General features: G+C 34.6%; 1 protein-coding gene across 7 annotated transcripts in view; it reads right to left on the bottom strand.

The window, feature by feature from the left end:
* UNC79 (unc-79 homolog, NALCN channel complex subunit) overlaps positions 1–22,358 on the bottom strand; it is a 240,407-nt gene that overhangs the window by 145,318 nt on the left and 72,731 nt on the right. For all 7 annotated transcript variants that reach the window (XM_070250302.1, XM_070250300.1, XM_070250306.1 and 4 more), the window contains exon 8: positions 539–603. In XM_070250302.1, coding sequence (XP_070106403.1) covers positions 539–603 — 65 coding nt within the window. The remainder of the gene's footprint in view (positions 1–538; positions 604–22,358) is intronic.

Genomic DNA, 22,358 nt, shown 5'->3' with positions numbered 1-22,358 from the left:
TAACCTCTCTAAACCGCTGTTCCCTTACCTCTAATGTAACTTTCCACGTTTGCTGTCCAACTACCTCTGTCGTTTCAACTAAATCATATCTGTGATCTGAGCTAAGACTTAACAATTTCATCTATTTTTGTCCTATGACTCTTGAGTTTGCATAGTCACACTCTAGACACTCATGATTTGTAGCATACACATGAAAACAGGGGCAAGGTACCTTTCCCTGAGTTTATTAGCTCAGATAGAGCCAGTTCAGGACTAAGTAAATGTTTCACCAGAATTATTCTGATAATTAGCTCAGTGCTACACAGCACTTGGCTATGAACTGATAGACAAACCTGCAGATACCACTATCGATTGCTCTGTCTTGAAGCAACCCACCAAAGTATAGTTAGACTGACATGGACGTGCTTGAGATTACCACAGAGCACAGGCCTCTGCTTTACAGAGAAGGATACAATCTACTCCATTTCATTCAGCAATCTGCTCCTGATAATTTGACCACTGATAATACGAGATGGCACCAGGTCTGCTAAAACAGTACCTTCACAGCTGGTTTGTTAATTGCGTTGTGGCATTCAATGTGCTGGCAGTGGATGGGATTCCAAGCTGTAAAGCAAAGCATAGCTGATGAGTACTTCTCATTGAAATTATTTGTGCCCTAGTAAAAACACAGCAGATACTTCACTAGTTTTCTTTTTCCTAAATAGAACCATCATCAGAAGGCTTCCTAAAATAATCGTTTTTTTAGTCTATGAAAAATTCTAAAACCAAGCAAAGATATCACAACTCCATCCATTTTCTCATGGGGAGAGACAAGCTGGTATAAGGTGGCATACACAACATCATAATATTACCTCATAACGATATGCCATTAGTCAGTTCTCAAAGGTTTTTATACCTATAGTTTCACTTGATCCTCCTAACAACTCTGTGAAATAGATACAGCAGATTATTAACCTCATTTCATATATGAGTAAGTTAAAGTTAAAAAGATTAAGTAGCTTGTTACGGTCACAAAGTTATTAAATGACAAGCTGGGACTAGAACCTATAGCTCTTCATTCTTGACACTCTGCTCTTTTCACTCTACTATAAACTATGCTAAACCTTCTAGATTTTTGGCACCAGGAAGTGTTTCAAATTGATAATAACTGAAATGAATTGTAAAGCAACCTCCACCATTCCATTTCCCACTCCATCCCCATCAAACGTGGAGACTGGAAAGATAAGATTCTTGTCAAAATGAACTTCATCTCTCTCTCACACGTGACCCATAGACTAAATCTCTGCTGGTTTGCTAACACTGAACTCCTTAACACAGCATACACACAATGAGGACAAGAACCAAGTAATCTGGGATAGATCAGAACAAGAGGCACAACAAGTAATTATCATCATCCAGATCATTCTGCAGCCCAAAGCACCTAGCTAACAATGTTCCATCATTAAAAAAAAAAAGTATCAGGATTATATGTTTAAAAGTAGGGCATTTTTCTAAATTGCCATATTCTAATCTTACAGGACTATGATCAGCCTAATATATAAGAATTTTCAGGTTAGAAGATATTCTTACTTAGTTACATACCCAATTGTAATTCAAAAATACTTATTATTAATGATTCAGACCTAATTTATGCTCTAAATATTTTATAAAATTTTCTGTCTCGGATTGTCCCAACTTCAAATCTTCTGTCCCACTGTTAAACCAGGTATAAGATTATGTGCCTGTTTGGGATTCAGGAAAATATGGTCCAGAGCCACCTACCTTAAAAAAATATACAATGAGTCTATTTACTTAAAAAGAAGATAAGAAGTGCAGACCAGAAACCACCATTCTAATAACATAGTATCATATTGATTATATTTTGAGAGAGAAAGAAAGAGGAAATGAATGAGTAAGGAATGGATGAATGAAGAAATAATTTGAATATAAGTATTCCATGACTGTAAGATTTGTTTCCTACATAGGGAAAAATCAAATCAATATAGAGAGTAACAACGAGTTTTCTTGTATAATTAGGAGAACCCTAAAGAAAAAGACGGCCTTTAACCAGTACAGGAGTTGCCAATACATGGGACATGTGCCCCATTCCTCCAATCACAAGCTCATGACAGATATCACTAATCCACAACAGCATTCATTTCTGCTGAGTCCAGAAGTGGCCTTAAAATCCTCAACACTGAGCTCCAGGAGGTCACATCTATCAACAGTGTTGGCACACAGACGAAATTAGGTAACCACCTCTGAATCTGTGTATTATGAGAATATTTGCAGATCACTTTATAAATATGAGGAAGTTCTTGACACTTATAGATAGAATATTCAAAGATATAACAACCACTATGGCATAGGCATAAACCGATCAGAATGTGCAACAGCCAATAGTACTTGATGAGGTCTGCTCTGCCAAAAATTAATGCTTCATACATGGATAGTGGCGACATCCAGGAGGTCCTACTCTTCTAGTTTTTTATTTCATTTTTACAGTGTCACTGAGTTAAGAACAGGTTGTAGGATACTTCATTTAAGTCCACCAAAGTCACACTAGATTTAAGTTACTAGAACAGTGATTCTTAACTTCAGTTGTGTATCGAAAATCACCTGTCAAGTTTTCAAAATTATGATGTCTGTAACCCATGTTAGATCCACTGAATCAAAATCTCTAAAGATAGAGCACAAGTATTTGTAATTGAGACAAGCACTACAATTGATTCTGATATAAGGACAATCTACATACCTTACCTTATAGTAAATATAGTCATGGTAAATCTCCCTTCATTTGAAAATATAAGCAAAAAATATAGCATAAAAACATGACAGACAAGAATTCTGCTTCCAGCTATGACAGAGTAACTGGTATTAGACTTTCCTTCCCACCAAAAACAACTAGAAAACCAGAAAATATATATGAAACAACTGTTTTCAGAAATTGGACTACAGGTAGTGCAGGACAATGATCCTTCAGAGAAGAGAAACAATGAAATGAGTCCTACAATCACCTTGGCTTTCTTCCTGGAAGCAATTTCCAGACACTGGCCCTAGAAGGGGAAAGATAAGCACAGTAGAGTGGTTTCACTGAGTTGAGGAAACAAAAACTGGAGTTTAGAGAGGCAAGGTGGCTTGAATTTGCTAGGTAAAGTACCAAAGAAGGGAAAAGGGAGCTACACAAAGAAAGAGCTCTAGAAATCTTAGCAGGAGTCCTTTGGGGTCTTTTGCTTTATACTAAGCTAAACGTGTGTAAGGCAAAACTCCATTAGGCTGCATAGAGAACAACTATGGGGGATTCGTAAGCTAAATAATTCCTACATCTCCTACAGAGCTGGGAGATATTCGAGTTCCAACCAGTCAGAATGGAGGTGACTCAGTGAAAACCTGGGACATTTAATAGAGACTCTAGGAGGTCATACCCTAGTAGTAGGGCTAAACTAACATTAGAGACAAGGCTACTCTAGGCACACACTAACAAAACATAAGAATAAGTCTGGAAAGGGTCAAGCTGATCCACCAGTAACTTGACTGCCAACACAAACTTCAACACACTGTAATGCAAGACAATAAAATCCAGACACTCAGTAATGTAATATTAAAAATTTTTAGCATCTAGTCAAAAACTCCTTGATATTTGTAAAGGGAGGAAAATGTTACCCAAATCAGGGAAAAAAATTGGCCAATAGAAACAAGCCCAGAAACTACAGAGATGAGGTTGTTAGCAAAAAAGGACGTTAAAACAGCTATTATAAACATATTCAAAGGAAAATATGAACACGAGGATAGAGATAAAGACAAAAGAATCAAACGGAATTTCTAAAAACTTAAAATACAACATCAGAAATAAAAAATTCACAGAATGAGCTTAATGGCAGATTAGACAAAGTAGAAGAAAAGACCAGTGAATTAGAAGACATAACAAGACATAACAACAGAAACTACCTAAGCACTGGAAGAAATAAAACAGAGCTTCAATGAGCTATGGGAAAATATCAGGCAGATTAAAAACCAAGAGAAGCAAGGAGTGGGAGGATGAATATCTGAAGAAACAATGGCCAAAATTTTTCAAGTTTGATAAAAACTATAAACGCACAGATCCAAGAAGCTCAGTGCATCTTAGGTAAAATAACAGCAAAGAGAATCACCCCAAAACTCATTATAGTCAAATTGATGAAAACCAACAATAAAGAGAAAATCTTAAAGGCAGCCAGGAAAAAAGACACATTACTTACAGGGGAACAAAGATAAAGAATTGTCACCGATTTCTTGTCAGAAACAACTCAAGCCAGAAGACAATGGAACCACATCTTTAATAGGCTGAAAGAAAAAAACTGTCAACCTAGAATTCTACACCCAGTGAAAATATCCTTCAACAATGAATATGAAATAAAGACTATTTGAAGACAAACACAAGAAAAGAGAATTCATTGCCACCTGAGTTCTGCTACAAGAAATGTCAAAGGAAGGTCTTCAAGCTGATAGAAAATGATACCAGATGAAAGCTAGGACCTACACAAAGGCATAAAGCATTCTAGACAAGGTAAATATGGTGAATAACTACAAAAGACTTCCTACTCATATTAACATGCTGTTAAAAGATGATTTTCTATTTAAAACAAAAATAATAGTCATGTGTTATGAGACTAATATACAGAGAAGTAAAATATTTGATAAGAAGAACAAAAAGAATGGGAAGGGGAAAATAAAATTGCACAGGTTTCTTACATTGCATGTAAACTCGTATAATACTATGTAAAGGTAGACTGTGAAGTTAAAGGTGCATATTGTAAACCCTAGAGCAATTCTTTTTAAAAAGAGGTATAGCTAGCAATTCAATATAGAGATAAAATGGAATACTAAAAATAACTAACCCAAAAGAAGGCACGATATTAAAAAGAAAAGGAACAAAGAATAGATGGAACAAAAAGAAAACAAGTACAAGATGATAAGACTTAAACCCAACCATATCTGTATTTACATTAAATGTAAATAGCCAAAACAATAGTTACATTACATGTAAATGGTCTAAAAGGCAGAGACTGTCACATAGGATTTAAGCTTTTCAAAAAGCATGACCCAAATATATCCTGCCTGCAAGAAACACATTTGAAATATAAAGATAGATAAGTTAAAAGAAAACAGAAAAAGTTATACCATGCAAATGTTATTCATAAGAAAGCTGGAGTGTCTCTATAAATATCAGACCAATAGATTCTAGGACAAAGAATATTACCAGTAATAAAGAAGGATATTTCACAATGATGAAAGAGTCAATTCATCAAGATGACATAACAATCATAAATATGTGTGCAGCTAATGATAGACTTTTACATTGCATGAAGAAAACTGACAGAACTGAAAAAAGAAAGAAGTCCATATCTGGTGTTACAAATTTCAACAATCCTCTCTCAGTAATTGATAAAACAAAATAGAAAATAAGTAAAAACAAAAGACTTGAACAACATTCTCAACAACTTGACCTAATTGATAACGATAGAATTCTCCACTCAACCACTGTGGAATAGACATTGTTTTCAAGGGTACATGCAACATTTACTAAAATAGACAATATTTTGGTCCAAGAAATAAGCCTCAAAGATTTAGATAGAGTGATATTATAGAGTATGTTTTCTGACCACAACAGAACTAAACTAGAAATAAATAAAAAGATATTTAGAAAATAACTAAATATTTGTACATTTTAAAAACCACCCTTCTAAACAATCCATAAATGAAAGAAGAAATCACAGCAATATTAGAAAATATTCTGTATTGAAACACAATGAAATCATAGCATATTAAATTTGTGGGATGCATCTAAAGCAATGGTTAAAAAGGAAATTTATAGCTTTAAATTTTTATATTAAAAATATAAAATATCCAAAATAAATGAGTTATACTTCTACCTTATTAAAATAGAAAAAGAACAAACTAAACTCTATATTAGTAGAAGGAAGAAAATAAGAAAGATAGAAGCAGAAATCAATGAAATTAAAAACAGAAAACCAATAGAGAGAATCACAAAGCCAAATGCTGCTTCTCTGGAAAGTTCAATAAAATTGATAAGCCCCCTAGCTAGCCTGAGGTATAAAAATATATATAAGAAACAAATTACCAATATCAGCAATGAAAGACAGGACATCATTTCAGATGCTATAGACATGCCAATAAATTTGACAAGTTGGATTAAATGCCCATATTCCTCAAAAAACACAGATTACAAAATTACAAAATCTGACAATACAAAGTAAAAAAATCTAACCACTTCATAACCTATTAAATTGAATTCATAATGTAAGACCTTTCCACAAAGAAAACCCCAAGTCCAGAAGGATTCACCGGAAAATTCTATTAACTATTTAAGAAATAAATAATGCAAATCCTACATAAACTCTTTCATAAAATAGAAGAGGAGGAAACACTTCCCATCTCATTTTATGAATCAGCATTATGCTGTGAACAAAACTAGATGAAGATATTACGATAAAATAAAACTAGATCAATACTCCTCATAAATGTACAAGCAAGAACACTTTAAAAAATTAGTAAACTAAGTCTGGCAATATAACACAACTGACAATGTAGAATTTGTCCCAGGAATGCAAAGCTGATTTAACATTGCAAAGCAAATCAACATAATTTACCATATTAACAGAATAAAGGGAGGAAGTCATATGATCATCTCAATGGCAGAAAATGCATTTGACCAAAATTGACATCCACTCATGATAAAGAAAACTCTCAGGAAACTAAAAATAGACAGGGACTTCCTCAATCTGATACAAAAGTATCTGTGAAAAACTTACAGCCAACATCATATTTAATGGTGAAAGCCTGAATATTTTCCCCTCACAGACTCAGGGAAAAAACAAAAGATATCCACTCTCAGCACTTCTGTTCAACACTGAACTGGAGATATGAGCCAGTGCAATGAGAAAAAGAAAGAGGGAAAGGAAGGAGGAAATGATGGAAAGGAGAGAAGGAAGGAAGCAAGGAAAGAAGAAAGGGTGAGATGGGAAGCTAACATAATGAGATAAAAATAGATTGGATAAGAGATATGATATGTAATTAAACTAAAAATAAAATAGCAAAATTAGAAACCCTCATTCAAAGCAACAAATAGAGGTGATTTGGGAGAAAATCAAGTAAGTTATAGAGTAAATCAACCTGAGAAGCTAAGAATATAGAGGAAAAGATAAATACATGGAAAATTGTGGTTATAGTAGCTACACAGCGCAGAAAATGAAAATCCGACCTATCAATTACAAGTATTCCCAAGGAATATACCAAAACAAGGAAGAAAGTAATAATTTAAAATTTCATTAGTGAGAAATTTCCTGAAAAAGGACCTGTATTCACAGATTGAAAGCGCTCTTCATATTATAGGCAAAATCAATGAAAAGATACTCATATATAGAAATATTTAAGAAAAGTTCTTTTTAATAAATAAATAGGTCTCCAAGAATTAAGAACAACAAAAGGAGTTCCTATAACAGACAAAGTCACACTGGTCTAAGATTTGTCTTCTATAACTCTAAATGCCAGAAAACAATGAAGCAATATTTATATTTTTTTCAGTGAAGCAGAGTTTTCTTTCATGTGTGACGATATAGAAACACATTCTTAAATACACCTGAGCTCAAAAATATATATGACCTACATTCCACTGTTGAAAATATTACAGAAAAAGAGTCTGAGTCCCATTTCCCCAGAAATGACAGACAAATTAATTCAAGTCAATCCTCCTACTGAGAACAGTTAGAAAACTGGACAAGATTAAAAGCAAAAACAAACAGAGAATTTTACGGGAGATTTATGGGGCCATGACCCAAAAGAGGAAGGAATTCATTGAAAGGTGAACCTGGCATTTGAGGCCACTCTTCCTCCTTTGCCCATTTCTCTATCTGCCAGTTCCACAAGACGAGCAGATTTCAGCAGACTCTTTGAAGTAAGAGAACAAAAAATGGAATTTGGGGACCACCAAGGAATGAGAGACCAAAAAATCTCCCTAGGCGGTGGGTAGAGGTCCTAAAAGGCCACACCCTATGAGTAAATGGGAACCAGAAATAGACCAACCCTCACAGGGTTCTCATCTTGAGAATGGCCCATAGGTCTTTTGGGGTGGGGGAAGCGGCATTAAGGTGATCTGGATTGTTAATGTCCATAAGCTCCTGCCAGAAGCAAAAGCAAACCTTCTCTAAAGAAATGCATCATAATCCTAAACCTCGAGTTAGCTCTATAGCTTCTGTATCTAATGTCTTGTACACAATTAAAAAGAAAACAAACATACATACAGGAAAGACAAGAAAACAAAAGAAACAACAACAGATCAGAATCTCCAGAGATCTAGAATATCGAGTTATCAGAAACAGACTTTAAAATAACTATGCTTAATATGTTCTATAAAGTACAAGACAAGTTAGCGAATATCATCAGAAAATTGGAATTTTTTTAAAGCACCAAATGGGAATTCTAGAACTTAAAAATATAATTAACATAATTAAGAACACAATTGGGAGACTAAAAAATTAGTGAACAGGAAGACAAGTCAGAAAAAAAGATTCAGCATGAAGCACAGAAAGATGAAATGGGGGAGGAAAAGACGAAAAAAATATTCATAGGAAATGGAAGAAAAGTCTAACATACGTGTCATTGGAATTCCAGAAAGAGGGATGAGAATACGGTACAAGCAATTTTTCAAGAAATAAGGGAACTTCAAGTTACAGCCCCTAATGTCCTAGGATATATTGGACTTATCCTTCCACTGGACAAAATGTATGAAGCAACTAATTTCTAACATTGGGCATAGATTTTAACAGAGGGCTACAATCCTTTGAAAAAAGGGGAGCATACAGGTTCCTCTACATGGACCTGGGCTTTCTGCCTGAGAACGCTTCCAAACTGCAGCAAAGACGAGTGGAACCCAATAAGAAATTAGCATTTTCAGTGAGTAGGGGAAACAGATATCAGAGTGAAGAATTGCTAAGGCAGCTGCAATTTGTGAGTAAAGGTACAGAACAGAAGGGGGCAGCAGGAAAGAGGTTCCGCAAATCTGCGTAAGGGTGCCCCTCAGGTCCTTGGCCTAGTCCTAAACTGCATGTGCTCAGAACAAAACTCCGCAAGGACTAGCAGAGAACAGCTGCTTACTGGTTTAAAGCTGAGATTTCAGAAGTCACATAGTGATAGAGATGCATTGTATTTCCAACTAGCCAAAGAGAGGAACTTTGGTGAACATGCCAGGAATTCAGGAGACCACAGATAGGTCACACCTTGTGAATGAAGACCGTGCTCCAGGCCTCATAGAATGAGTTTGGAAGTGTTCCTTCTGCTTCTATTTTCTGAAAAGATGGTAAAGAATTGGTATCATTGCATCCTTAAATGTTTGGCAGAATTCACCAGTGAAACCACCTGGGCTTGGTGCTTTCTGTTATGGAAGCTTACTAATTATTGATTCAATTTCCTCAATAGATATAGGCTTATTATCTATTTCTCCTGTGTGAGTTTTGGTAGTTTGTATCTTTCAAGGAACTTGTCCATTTTATCTGTGATCAAATTTGTGGGCACAGAGTTGTTCATAGTATTCCTTTATTATCCTTTTAATGTCCATGGCATCAGTAATGATGACCTCTAATTCATTTCTGATATTGATATTTTCTTTTTCTTTTTTCTTCTTATTTAGCCTGCCTAGAAGTTTGTCAGTTTTAAGTGATATTTTTTTAAAAACAGCGCTGGTCTTTGTTGATTTTTCTCTATTATTTTGTTTTAAATTTCACTGAATTCTGCTCTAATTTTTATTCTTTCTTTTCCTTTTTTTTTCACTTGCTTTAGGCTTAAATTGCTCTTTCTCTAGTGTTCTAAGGTAGAAGCTTAGTTTATTGATTTTAGATCTTTCTTCATTTCTACTATATGTCTTTAATGCTATAAACTTCCCTCTAAGCACTGCTTTCACTACATACAACAAAACTTGAAAATGACACCAAAGCAATAATAATTATGCACCAGGAGTAAAGGCAAAACTGAAACATACTTGTCTTAACACCATAAAACTAAGCTGTGACAGGAGAACTAGATCCACTAGTAACTTCACACTGGCAAATACAAAATTGAATACTTTTAGAGAAAATAAGATGTCCCAGAGTCTCCACAATATATTCTCTACAATGTCCATGATAAAATAAAAAATTACAAGATATGTGAAAGGGCTAGAAAATGTTACCCATAATCAAGAGAAAAAGAGTCAAAAGAAGCAGACAAACAGATGACGCAGACTCATTTGGAATTAGGAGTAAGGGTTTTAAAGTAAATACTTAAAATATGTTAAAGATATTCAAGGAATAGATCATTAAGATAAGGAAAACTCTAAAAAGTAACCAAAAGAAAATTCTAGAACTAAAATATATATAAAATTAGGAGCTTTTTGGATACACTTCTTACAAAATATTGGACAGAGTGGAAGAAAGAATCAGTAAACTTGAAGACAGGTTAATGTAAATCCAAACTAAAGCACAGATAAACAATTTTTTTCAAAAAAAGGAATGGAGCACTTGAGTCTTCTGGAACAATATCAAATATTTTTTAAAGTCCCAGAATGAGAGGAGAAAAAGAAAGGGGCAGAATAAATATCTAGAGAGGATAACAGCCAACATTTTCCCAAAGCTGACGTAGAACACAAAACCACAGATTCAAGAAGCTCAGCAAACCTCAAGCAGAATAAATATAAAACCCACTACACTTACGCAGATCATAATAAAACTACGAAATACCAAAAATAAGGTTAGGATCTTTAAAGGAGGCAGAGAAAAAATATATTATATTCAGAGGTACAATCATAAGAATGTCTAATTTCTTATCAGAAACAATGGAATGACATCTTCAAAGTGTTAAAAGATAAAAGTAACATTCACTGATTACCAAGGAATTACAATAGAAATCAGAAGAAAAAGTTATTAGAACCCAAATACTTGGAAATTAAATAACATTCTCCTAAATAACACACAAAGGAAGAGATAGCAATGAAAAATTTTAAATATTTTTAAATGAGTGATAGTAAAAATACAACATACCAAAACTTATGAGATACAGCTAATGAAGAGCTTAGAAGAAAATTGGTAACTTTAAATGGATAATTAGAAAAAAATTATAATGTTCAAAATCAACAATCTAAGCTTTCACCCCAAGAAACTAGAAAAAGAAAAAGAGGAAATTAAACTCAAGAAAAAAAGAAAATAGCAAAGATAAGGGCAGAAAGCAATGAAATACATAAAGAGGAATATAACATTTTCTTCTCTACTGTTGTTTTAGTTTATCTAAGTATTTGATAACATTCAAAATCTATTCAAGAAAAAGCTCTCAGTCAAGTGGAAATGACATGAAACTTCCTCACAGTGACATAAAGGGTTTCTGCAAAACCCTATAGCTAACACCATACTTAATGGTGAACTATTCCTTAAAGTTAGGAACAGAGCAATGGTCCCCATTCCTACCATTTCTATTCAATATTGTTCTGAATGTCCTAGGCAGTGAAACAAAGAATAAAACCCAGCAATAAATGGTATACAAATGGGAAAGAACTAGCAAATTTGTCTTTATTTACAGGTGATACTATCATCTACATAGAAAATCCAACCAATCAACAAACTACTGGAACTAATAATTGAATTTAGCAAAATCATGGGATAAAAGATCAATATGCAAAAATCAACTGAATTTCTTTATGCTGTCAACAAACAATTGGAAACTTTATTTTAAAATAATGCTATTTACAACAGAATCAAATAATCAAGAACTTACGAATTAATTTAACAAAGGAAATGCAAGAATTCTACACTCAAAATTACAGAACACCGTTGAGAGAAATTTTAAAAGACCTAAATAATGGAAAGATATATCACGTTCATGGATTAGAAAATTCACTACTTTTACAATGTCAATTCCTTCCAAATGGAACTATAGATTTAACACTATCCAGATCAAAATCTCAGCAGGATTACTTTTTGCAGAAATGAAAACTGATCTAAAATTTATATGGAGATGCAAAAGACCTAAAATAGCCAAGATGATCAAAGAAGAACAAAGTTAGAGATTTGCACCATCTGATTTCAAGACTATAAAGCCAAACTATTTAAGACAGTTTGTATTGGTATACAGATCAATGAGACAGAATAGAGTCCAGAAATACACCTATATATATATATGAACAAGGGGCCAATACAACTGTAAAGGGAAAGGACAATCTTTTCAATAAAGGATGCTGGAACAATCCATATGGAAATAAACGAATCATACCCACCACACCCAAAAATTAAACTTGAATGGATGATAGACTTAAATATGCAAGCTAAATTATAAAGCTTCTGGAAGAAAACATAGGAGACTATCTTCACAACCTTGGAGGAGGCAAAGCTGCCTTAGGACATGAAAGGCACTAACCTAAACAAAAAAATTATAATTTTAGTTTGCCAAGATTAAAAATTCATGCTCATCAAAAGACACTGTTAGGAAATAAAACAGCAATCCCAAACTGGAAGAAAACACTTGCAATATATAAATCTGACAAATGACTCTTACCAGACTACATTAAAAACAATTACATAACAATAATAAAAAAGATAAACAACCCAATTAATGACTACGCAAAAGACTTCATCAAGTACTTCACAAAATATCTGAATGACCAACGAGCATATGAAAAGGTGCTCAACATCAGTCATCAAGGAAAGGCAAATTAAAACCACAATGAAATAGACACCCACTAGAATGACTAAAATTCAAAACGCTGAGAGTTGCAAATATTAATGAGGGTGAATGGCAACTGAAACTCTCATACATTGTTGGATGAAATGTAAAATTGCATAAACACTTTATAGAGCTGTTTAGAATTCTCTTATAAACTCTGTGACTCAGTAATTCCGCTGCTAGGTATATACCCAAGAGAAATGAATACACATGCCCATAAAAGACTTGTATAAGATGTTCATAGCAGCTTCATGTATATTGGCCAAAACCTTGAAACAACCTAAATGTTTATCAATAGCAGAGGAGAAAAACAAACTGTGGTATATTTACATAATGGAATACTCACTTAGCAATAAAAAAGAACCACTAATATACTCAACAACACAGATTAATGTCAATAATATTATGTAGAGTAAATGAAGTCAGACACGAAAGAATACATACTGTCAGATCCCCATTTATAAGAATCCCTACATTATATGAATATATGAATTATATAGAAACAGGAGTAGTGACTGCCTCAGGGTGGAAGAGGGGACACTAATTGGTAAGGGACATGCCATTACTTTCTGGAATAATGGAAACATTCTACTGTCTTTATCTGGGTGATGATTAAATGAGCATTATGCATTTGGCAAAATTGACCCAGCCACATATTTGATATTTGTGCATCTTACTATATATAAAATATGCCTTAATAAAGTACTGTTATCACTAACAAAAGAGAGATAGTGCCTGATAATTTTCCCAAACTCACAAATTAAAACCAAGAAGTCCTATGAACCCCTCAAAAAGATAAATATAAATAAAATCATAACTAGACATACCATAGTCAAGCTGCTTAAAAACAAAAAAATAAAGAAAACCCACTCTCAACAAGGGACAGACATCTAGACAAAGAATTAATAAGCAAACAGCAGATTTGAACAACATTATAGACTAAATGGACCTAACATACAAATAGAGAACATTCTATCCAACAACAGCAGAATACACATTCTTCTCAAGTGCACATGGAACATTTCCAAAGACAGACCATATGTTAAGCCACAAAACAAGTCTTAGCAAATTCAAGTATCTTCTCTGACCACAGCAGCATGAAACTAGAAATCAATAACAAAGGGAAAACTGGAAAATTCACAAACACATGGAAATTAAACAACAGTTCCCTGAACAACTAATGGATCAAAGAAGAAATTAAAGGGGAAATAAAAAGTTTCTTGAGATAAATGAAAATAGAAACACAACATACCAGAACTTATGGGATGCAGCAAAAGCAGTTCTAAGAGGAAAGTTCATGGCAATAAATGTCTATGTTAAGAGGCAAGAAAGATCCTAAATAAACAACCTAACTATACACCTAGAAAAAGAAGAACAAACCAAGCTCAAAGTTGGCAGAAGAAAGAAATAATAAAGATTAGAGCAGAAATAAATGAAATAGAGAACAGAAAAGATTAACCAAAGATTGGTTCTTTGAAAAGATAAACAAGATTGACAAACCCTTATCTATACTATCGAAGGAAAAAAGAAAGAGGACTCAAATCAACAAAATTATAAATGAAAGGGGCCAGCCCAGTGGCACAGTAATTAAAGTTCACACATTCCACTTCAGTGGCCCAGGGTTCACTGGTTCAGATCCTGGGTGAGGACCTTCACACTGCTTGTCAAGCCATGCTGTGGCAGGCATCCCACATATAAAGTAGAGGAAGATGGGCACAGATGTTAGCTCAGGACCAGTCTTCCTCAGCAAAAAGAAGAGGATTGCTGGCAGATGTTAGCTCAGGGCTAACCTTCCTCAAAGAAAAAAAAAGAAAGAAAGAAATTCAAAGGATCATAAGAGGCTACTATGAACAACCATACACCAAGAAACTGGACAATCTAGCAGCAATGGTAAAATTCTTAGAAACATGTAATTTACCAAGACCAAATCAGGAAGAAATAGAAAATCTGAATAGACTAATTACTAGTAAGGAGATTGAATCAGTAATCAAAACTCTCCCAAGGAAGAAGAGCCCAGGACCAAATGGCCTCACTGGTAAATTTTACCAAACATTTAACGAAGAATTAACACCAATCCTTCTCAAACTCTTCCAAAAATTCAAAGAAGAGGGAAAACTCCCAAACTCATTTTAGAAAGCCAGCATTATCCTGATACTGAAACCAGAAAAGGACACTACTAGAAAAGAAAACTACAGGCCAATATCCCTGATGAATATAGATGCAAAAATTCTCAATAAAATACTAGCAAACCAAATTCAGCAGCACATTAAAAGAATCATACACCACAATCAAGCAGGATTTAACCTGGAATGCAAAGATGGTTCAACAGAGATGCAAATAAATCAATGAGATACGTCACATTAAAAGAATAAAAGAAAAGAATAAAATGATCATCTTAATAGATAAAGAAAAAAACATTTGACAAAATTCAACATCCATTCATGATAAAATCTCTTACAAATTAGGCATAGAAGGAACATATCTCAACATAATAAAGGCCATATATGACAAGCCTACAGCTAACATCATACTCAATGGTGAAAGGTTGAAAGCTTTTCCTCCAAAATCAGGACCAAGACAAGAGTGCCCACTCTCACCATTCCTATTAAACATAGTACTTGAAGTCCTAGCTCGAACAATCAGGCAAGAAAAAGAAATAAAAGGTATCAGAATTGGACAGGAAGAAGTAAAATTGTCTCTATTTGCAGATGACATTATCCTATATAGAGAAAATCTTAAAGACTCAACCAAAAAAACCTGTTAGATAATAAGCGAATTCAGTAAAGTTGCAGGACATAAAATTAACATACAAAAATTAGCAGTATTTCTATACACTAACAATGAATTTTCTGAAAAAGAAATAAAGAAATGGAACCCATTTACAAAAGCATCAAAAACAAAATACTTAGGAAAAAATTTAACCAAGGAAGTGAAAGATCTATAGTCTGAAAACTACAAGACATTGATGAAAGAAATTGAAGAAGACACAAATAAATGAAAAGGCATCCCATGATCATGGACTGAAAGAATTAATACTGTTAAAATGTCAATACCATCAAAAACCATCTATAGATTCAATGTAATCCCTATCACGATTCCAATGGCATTTTTTACAGAAGTAAAAAAACACTTCTGAAATTTATATGGAACCACAAAAGACCCTGAATAGCCAAAGAAATCCTGAGAATGAAAAACAAAGCAGGAGGCATCATGCTCCCTGATTTTAAGCTATGCTATACAGCTACAGTAACCCAAACAGTATGGTGTTGGCATAAAAACAGACAGATAGACCAATGGAACAGAATCAAGAGCCCAGAAATAAACCCAAGCATATATGGTCAGCTAATATTTGATAAGGGAGCCAAGAATATTGAAGAATACTCAATGGAGAAAAGACAAGTTCTTCAACAAATGGTGCTGGGATAATTGGATATTCACACGAAAAAGATTAAACTGGACCCCTATCTTACAGCACTCACAAAAATTAACACAAAATAGATTAAAGACTTAAATGTAAGACCTGAAACTATAAAACTCCTAGAAGAAAACATAGAATAAACCTCTTTGACATGGGTCTTGGTAACGATTTTTTGGATATGATACCTAAAGCACAAGCAACAAAATCAAAAATCAACAAATGGGACTACATGAAACTGAAAAGCTTCTGTACAGCAAAAGAAAGCATTAACAAAGTGAAATGACGACCTACGGAATGGGAAGAAATATTTGCAAACCATAAATTTGATAAGGGTTAATAACCAAAATATACAAAGAACTCATACAATTCAGCAGCAAAACGATAACTCAATTTAAAAAATGGGTGAAGGACCTGAATAGACATTTTTCCAAAGAATATATACAAAAAGCCAACAGGTACATAAAAAGATGCTCAACATCACTAGTCATTAGGGAAATGCAAATTAAAACCACAATGAGATATCACCTCACACTTGTTAGAATGGCCATCATCAAAAAGACAAGAGATAACAAATGCTGGCATGAATGAGGAGGAAAGAGAACCCTTGTGCACTGTTGGTGGGATTGTAAATTGGTATAACCACTATGGAAAACAGCACAGAGGATCCTCAGAAAATTAAAAACAGAAACACCTTATGATCCAGCTATCCCACTACTGGGTATTTATCCAAAGAACATGAAACCAACAATTCAAAGAGATTTCTGCATCCTTATGTTCATTGCAGCATTATTCACAATAGTAAAGATGTGGAAGCTACCCAAGTTCCCATCAACAGAGCAATGGATGAAGAAGATGTGGTATATATATATATATATATAAAATGGTACACTACTCAGCCATAAAAAAAGAAAATAGTCCCATTTGCAACAAAATGAATGGACCTTGAGGGTCTTATATTTAGCAAAATAAGCCAGACAAAGAAAGACAAATACTGAATGATTTCACTCACGTGTGGAAGATAAACAAACACGTGGATAAAGAGAACAGATTAGTGGTTACCAGAGGGGAAGTGGGTGGGGAGTGGGCAAAAGGGGTAAAGGGGCACATACGTATGGTGACAGATAAAAACTAGACTATTGGTGGTGAGCACAATGTAGTCTACACATAAAGTGATATATAATAATGTACACCTGAAATTACACAGTTATAAACAATTATGACCTCGATAAAATAATTTTTAATAAATAAATAAAATGCCCCAAAAAATTTAAAATATAACTACCATATGATCCAGCAAGTCCACTTCTGGGAATATATTCAAAGGAATCAAAAACACTAACTCAAAAAGATATCTGCTTCTCCATATGCACAGCAGCATTACTTATAATAGCCAAGACATGGAAACAACCTAAGTGTCCAACAATGGATGAATGGATAAAGAAGTTGTAATATATACATATAATGGACTATTATTCAGCCATAAAAAATGAGGAAATCCAAAGATGTGGAGACGAAACAACATGCCACTGAACAAACAATGGATTATTGAAGAAATTAAAGAAGAAATCAAATATTATCTGGAAACAAATGAAAATGAAAACACACCATATCAACTCATTTGGGACACAGCAAAAGCAGTCCTAAGAGGGAAATTCATTGCAATACAGGCTCACCTTAATAAAGAAGAAAAATCTCAGATAAGCAATCTCAAATGACACCCAACAGAATTAGAAAAAGAAGAACAAACAAAGTCCAAAGTCAGTAGAAGGAGGGAAATAATAAAAATTAGAGGAGAAATAAGTGAAATTGAAACAAAAAAGACAGTAGAAAGGACCAATGAAACAAAGAGTTGGTTCTCTGAAAATATAAACAAAATGGACAAACCCTTAGCCAGACTCACTAAGAAAAAAAGATAGAAGACTCAAATAAATAAAATTAGAAATGAGAGAGGAGAACTCACAACAGATACCACAGAAATACAAAAGATCATAAGAGAATACTATGAAAAACTATATGCCAACAAACTGGACAACCTAGAAGAAATGGATAAATTCTTAGACTCTTACAACCTCCCAAAACTGAAGCAGGAAGAAACAGAGAATCTGAATAGACCAATCACAAGTAAAGAAATTGAAACAGTAATCAAAAACCTCCCCAAAAATAGAAGTCCAGGACCAGACGGCTTCTCTGGAGAATTCTACCAAACATTCAAAGAAGATTTAATACCTATCCTTCTCAAACTATTCCAGAAAATTGAGGAAGGTGGAGCACTCCCTAACACATTCTATGAAGCCAACATCACCCTGATCCCAAATCCTGACAAGGACAACACAAAGAAGGAAAACTACAGGCCAATATCACTGATGAACATAGATGCAAAAATCCTCAACAAAATTTTGGCAAACTGAATACAGCAATACATTAAAAAGATTATACACCATGATCAAGTGGGATTTATACCAGGGACACAGGGATGGTTCAACATCCGCAAGTCAATCAATGTGACACACTACATTAACAAAATGAGAAACAAAAACCACATGATCATCTCAATAGATGCAGAGAAAGCATTCAACAAGATCCAACATCCGTTTATGATAAAAACCCTCAATAAAATGGGTATAGAAGGAAAGTACCTCAACCTAATAAAGGCCATATATGACAAACCCACAGCCAACATCATATTCGATGGGCAAAAACGGAAAGCCATCCCTCTGAGAAGAGGAACAAGACAAGGGTGTCCACTCTCACCACTCTTATTCAACATAGTACTGGAGGTTTTGGCCAGAACAATTCAGCAGGAAAAAGAAATAAAAGGAATCAAAATAGGCAATGAAGAAGTGAAACTCTCACTGTTTGCAGACGACATGATCTTATATATAGAAAAACCCAAAGAATCCCTTGGAAAACAATTAGAAATAATCAACAACTACAGCAAAGTTGCAGGGTATAAAATCAACATACATAAATCAGTACCATTTCTATACTCTAACAATGAACTAACAGAAAAAGAACTGAAGAACTCAATCCCATTCACAATCGCAACAAAAAGAATAAAATACCTCAGGGTAAATTTAACCAAGGAAGTGAAAGACCTATACAATGAAAACTACAAGACTTTCCTGAAAGAAATTGATGACGACATAAAGAGAAGGAAAGACATTTCATGCACATGGATTGGAAGAATAAACATAGTTAAAATGTCCATACTACCTAAAGCAATCTACAGATTCAACGCTATCCCAATCAGAATCCAAATGACATTCTTTACAGACATAGAACAAAGAATCCTAAAATTCACATGGGGCAACAAAAGACCCCGAATTGCTAAAGCAATCCTGAGAAAAAAGAACAAAGCTGCAGGCATCACAATCCGTGACTTCAAAACATACTACCAAGCTACAGTAATCAAAACAGCATGGTACTGGTACAAAAACAGGTGCACAGATCAATGGAACAGAATTGAAAGCTCAAAAACAAAACCACACATCTACAGACAGCTAATCTTTGACAAAGGAGCTGAGGGCCTACAATGGAGAAAATAAAGTCTCTTCAACAAATGGTGCTGGGAAAACTGGACAGCCACATGTAAGAATGAAAATTGACCATTTTTTTTTCACCATTCACAAAAATAAACTCAAAATGGATCAAAGACCTAAAGATTAGACCTGAAACAATAAGTCTTCTAGAAGAAAATATAGGCAGTACACTCTTTGACATCAGTATCAAAAGGATCTTTTGAGACACCATATCTCCTCAGAAGACGGAAACAATACAAAGAATAAACCAATGGGACTTCATCAGACTAAAGAGCTTCTTCAAGGCAAGGGAAAACAGGATTGAAACAAAAAAACAACCCACCAACTGGGAAAAAATATTTACAAGTTATATATCTGACAAAGGGTTAATCTCCATAATATATAAAGAACTCTCACAGCTCAACAACAAAAAATCAAACAAGCCAATCAAAAATTGGGAAGGGGACATGAACAGACATTTCTCCAGAGAAGCTATATGGATGGCCAATAGACACATGAAAAGATGCTCATCACTACTCATCAGGGAAATGCAAATCAAAACTACACTAAGATATGACCTTACACCTGTTAGAATGGCAAAAATAACCAAAACAAAAAGTGACAAATGTTGGAGAGGTTGTGGAGAAAAAGGAACCCTCATACACTGTTGGAGAGAATGCAAACTGGTGCAGCCACTATGGAAAACAGTATGGAGATTTCTCAAAAAATTAAAAATAGAAATACCATATGACCCAGCCATCCCACTACTGGGTATCTATCCAAAGAACTTGAAATCAGCAATTCCAAAAGTCCCATGCACCCCTATGTTCATCACAGCATTATTTACAATAGCCAAGATGTGGAAGCAACCTAAGTGCCCATCAACTGATGACTGGATGAAGAAGATGTGGTATATATACAATGGAATACTACTCAGCCATAAAAAAGGCTAAAATCGTTCCATTCACAACAACATGGATGGCCCCTGAGGGTGTTATGTGAAGTGAAATATGCCGGATAGAGAAAGACGAACTCTGTATGACTCCACTCATAGGTGGAAGTTAAACATATAGACAAAGAGAACTGATTGGTGGTTACCAGGGGAAAGGGGGGGTGGGGGGAGGGCACAAAGGGTGAAGTGGTGCACCTACAACACGACTGACAATAATGTACAACTGAAATTTCACAAGGTTGTAAACTATCATAATCTTAATAAAATGTAAAAAACAAAATGAGGAAATCCTACCATTTGTGACAACATGGATGGACCTCGAAGGCATTCTGCTAAGTGAAATGAGTCAGACAGAGAAAGATAAATACTGTATGATCTCACTGATATGTGGAATCTAAAATAAAACCCATAGACAAAGAAATCAGACACGTGGTTACCAGAGGCAGCAGGTGGAGGAAGGGAGAATTAGAGGAAGGTGGCCAAAAGGTACAAACTTCCAGTTCTAAGATAAGTAAGTCCAGGAATATAACATATAATATGATGACTATAGTTAACACTGCTGTACAATATACAGAAAAGTTGCTGAGAGCAAAGCCTAAGAGTTCTCATAACAAGGAGAAAATTCTTTCTCTTTTGTTTTTCTTTTCTTCTTTGTTTTCTTTATATTGTATCTATATGAGATGATGGATGTTAGCTGAACCTCAGCACGATAATCATTTCACAATAGATGTAAGTCAAACCATCATGCTGTATGCCTTTCACTTATACAGTGATGCATGTCAATTGTTTCTCAATAAAACGGGAAAAAATATGAAGAAAATTTCAATCAAATAGGAAAAAATGAAGAAAACTTTCAAAAGAAAAAAGGCAGTTTACCTCAAAAGAGTAACAGTAACTGACAACTAACTTAATACAAACAATGAAGATGAAGACACCATTGAAATACCCTCAAAGTATGGAAAGAAAATGACTGCCAAGCTAGAATTCTATGCACTCAGAAAATATCTTAAACAAGTAAAGGTAAGGGGGCCAGCCCCACGGCAGAGTGGTTAAGTTCACACACTCCACTTCAGCAGCCCAGGGTTTCGCCGGTTTGGATCCTGGGCACAGACCTAGCACCGCTCATCAGGCCATTCTGAGCTGGCACCCCACATAGCAGAACTAGAAGGACCTACAACTAGAATATACAACTAGGTACTGGGGGGCTTTGGGGAGAAGAAAAAAAAGAGGAAGATTGGCAACAGATGTTAGCTCGGGGCCAATCTTAAAAAAAAGAAAAGAAATAAAGGCAAAACAAGGACATTTTCTGACAAACACTAACTGAAAAGATTTATCCCCAAGAGAATGGCACTAAAGGAAATGTAAAAGATTATTATCAAGGAAAATAATTAAATTTTAGACAGGGACTTAGAGATATAAAAAGGAAAAAAGAGTAAGAAAAAACAATATCTAATGACTATTGACTGCAAAGAACAATAATAATTGTGTTTTGCTGAATTATAAAAAATAGAGCATAGCACAGAAGTCAGGAGGGGGTAAAAGAAGTTAAAATATTCTGTCATTTTACAGGAAAAGGTAGAAGTACTATTTTATACTGCACACTGATAAGTCAAGAATGCATGGCGTATGGGCAGGCTCCATGGCATAGGGTTAACGTTAAGTTCATGTGCTCCACTTTGGCAGCCTGGGGTGTGAGGGCTTGGGTCCCGGGCACGGACCTACACACTGTTCATCAAGCCCCGTGGCGGCA

This window comes from Equus caballus, chromosome 24 (assembly GCF_041296265.1).
Source record: "Equus caballus isolate H_3958 breed thoroughbred chromosome 24, TB-T2T, whole genome shotgun sequence".
Lineage (NCBI taxonomy): Eukaryota > Metazoa > Chordata > Mammalia > Perissodactyla > Equidae > Equus > Equus caballus.
The sequence above is the reverse complement of the archived record's forward strand: the minus strand, read 5'-3'. Positions and strand labels throughout refer to the sequence as shown.